The sequence below is a fragment of the Cyprinodon variegatus genome, unplaced genomic scaffold, assembly GCF_000732505.1.
Source record: "Cyprinodon variegatus isolate N-32 unplaced genomic scaffold, C_variegatus-1.0 Scaffold656, whole genome shotgun sequence".
Lineage (NCBI taxonomy): Eukaryota > Metazoa > Chordata > Actinopteri > Cyprinodontiformes > Cyprinodontidae > Cyprinodon > Cyprinodon variegatus.
The window spans coordinates 446,090-448,459 of record NW_015151109.1 but is presented as its reverse complement, the minus strand read 5'-3'; the positions used below and the strand labels follow the sequence as shown (position 1 = coordinate 448,459).

The 2,370-nt window shown below is 39.6% G+C and overlaps 1 protein-coding gene across 4 annotated transcripts in view; it reads right to left on the bottom strand.

Moving 5' to 3' along the window:
* Positions 1-95: 95 nt before the first annotated feature.
* LOC107096869 (aromatase-like) overlaps positions 96-2,370 on the bottom strand; it is a 6,172-nt gene continuing 3,897 nt past the window's right edge. For all 4 annotated transcript variants that reach the window (XM_015393750.1, XM_015393752.1, XM_015393751.1 and 1 more), the window contains 2 exons: positions 689-930; positions 96-611 (listed from right to left, as the gene is read on the bottom strand). In XM_015393750.1, the coding sequence (XP_015249236.1) occupies positions 360-611; positions 689-930 (494 nt within the window). In that variant the 3' untranslated portion in view covers positions 96-359. The remainder of the gene's footprint in view (positions 612-688; positions 931-2,370) is intronic.

The window sequence follows — 2,370 nt, the reverse complement described above, 5'->3', positions numbered from 1 at the left end:
AATCAGCTAACCAGTATTTTCGCCCCTTCCCAAAATTACTTCAACGGAAGGTTTCCAGATGGATATGCGGAGCAAATCCATCTGGCGTAGTCGGGTTAGAGGATATCTGCATCTAATGAGATTTAAAAGACATTCTGTGTTATTACATTTGAGTTGTTAATTTTTTTTTGTATCTTAAGAAATAAAACCATCAGAGAAAAACATTTGTGGTAAATCAGGTCGTCTTTGTCCGATATGATCTGAAACAGTTAGGCAAAAAGACATGGAATCTTTAATGGGGTAAAAACATGTATTTTTTAACTTCTTCGCAGTAAGAATGTATTAGTCAGGTATCTGAGAGAAGAGATTGCTGCATTTATTCAGAGCTGACGGTGATTTGGTTGCGTAGAACGAGGAATGAATCTCATGCTCAGGCTGTGCTCGTCCTCTACAGGCTGCTGGGACAGATTGTTGGTCTGCCTGATGCTGCTGACGGTGCAGCCTTGGCGAGGACAAACGGTGTAACGGGAGAGCAGGGTGACCAGGATGGCCTTCATCATCACCATGGCGATGTGTTTGCCTACGCAAGAGCGAGGCCCAGAGCCGAAGGGCTGGAAGAAGCGGTTGGGTACCTGCCAGGCAGAGGAAGTAAAGCATCAACTGCTGGTTGTTTTACTCTGCAGACTCTCATGTTGTTGAGTTAACTCACTGGGCTGTCAAAGTTTGTCAGGCTGAACTCTCGGGGTTTGGGGAAGAACTCGGTCTTGTGCATTAGACCAGTGTTAAGGATGATGTTGGTTCCTTTCTTGATCTTCATGCCTTCGACTTCGTCGTCCTCCATTGCTTTCCTCATGGTGAAGTCAACCACAGGGTGAAACCTCATTGATTCATTGATGAATCTCTCCATCACCTTCAGTTTTTCATAATCCATGTTCTCCACGGCGGTTTCATCTGCAAAAGCATGAACTGTTTCACATTGTGTCACTTTAAACCAGATAACTTTAGTCTATTTTACTGTGTTTTCATGAGACAGACCAACCCAAAGTATTACTTGATTATAACGTGGAAGAGGAAACATTGTTTGGTTTATTTGTTTTACAAAATGATTTCATCCCAAGATATTCAGTACTTTAGAGAACGCCCTCTTCCTGCCAGGGACGGATTTAGGAAATGTGGGGCCCTTGGCAAAGACAGGCAGGGGGGCCCTCTGCTTCTCTGATTAAGGTTCTTCTTGCACAGCCTTTCAGTTATGTGCAAAGTTTGCAGCTCTGTTACATTCTGCCCATTTTCTTAAGTTATTATAGATGTTACATGAGATGTTTAAAGCTAAGTTTCTAATTTATCTACACATTTCTCTCTGACTCAATGTTCTTCTTGATGCTGTTTGATCATTGATGTTCTCCAAAGGCATCAAAACACTGATGGATATAGACAAAATTCAATCAAATGTAAACAAAACTTTCTTTTTTCTTCACTGGTGTTTATTTCAGGCTGTTAGAATAAATAGGAATGGTGACCTATCCATGGTGTTCCCCATCTCCTCCCCCCAATGCCAGCTGGAAATAAGGCACCAGCTGCTGTGAATGTATGGATAGAGGAAAACCAAAAATATCCAATTTTTATATTCAACAGTAAACACCACTTTGCTTCAGTATGACGAATAAAACTAATAAAACACACTGAAATTCATAGCTGTTATCTGTGGCGGCTGGTGGACTTTTCTCCAGAGGGGGGGCTATAAATTCAAAATAAATATATAAAATATATATATATATATATATGCAACATTATTAAAATACTTTATGAAAACAAAACATACTTTCATGTCCAGGTTTACTTTCTGTGCATAAATCTTGCCCTTCTGAGGCTTTTTAAAGGTAAATCTGTGTTTTCATGGTCCAATATTGGGTCACAAACCTAAAAAAAATTATATACCAATTTAATAATGGAGAAGCTAATAGTCGGCTTTATATTTTTTTAATATATAAAACTATTTTCTGAGAATGTGTTTATTTAAGATTAACTATGCAAAATGAACATCTAGAAAAAGTAGATTATATTCTATAATTTTCCATGTGAATCCCAGATTGTTCATTCTTCTTTGCCTTTTCTAAAAAGTACTTTAAATCAGTCCTAGCTGTCTTTATCCATGCTGGATATGATCCTGATGTATGAAAAAGGAGGCAGGGAAAGCAGGATAAAGCTTTAGCCTCGCTGCATGCAGTTAGCCTCACTGCATGCACTTAGCCTCACTGCATGCAGTAAGGCTAACTGCATGCAGTTAGCCTCACTGCATGCTTTGAGGCTAAATGCATGCAGTTAGCCTCACTGCATGCATTTAGCCTCACTGCATGCAGTTAGCCTCACTGCATGCTTTGAGGCTAAATGCAT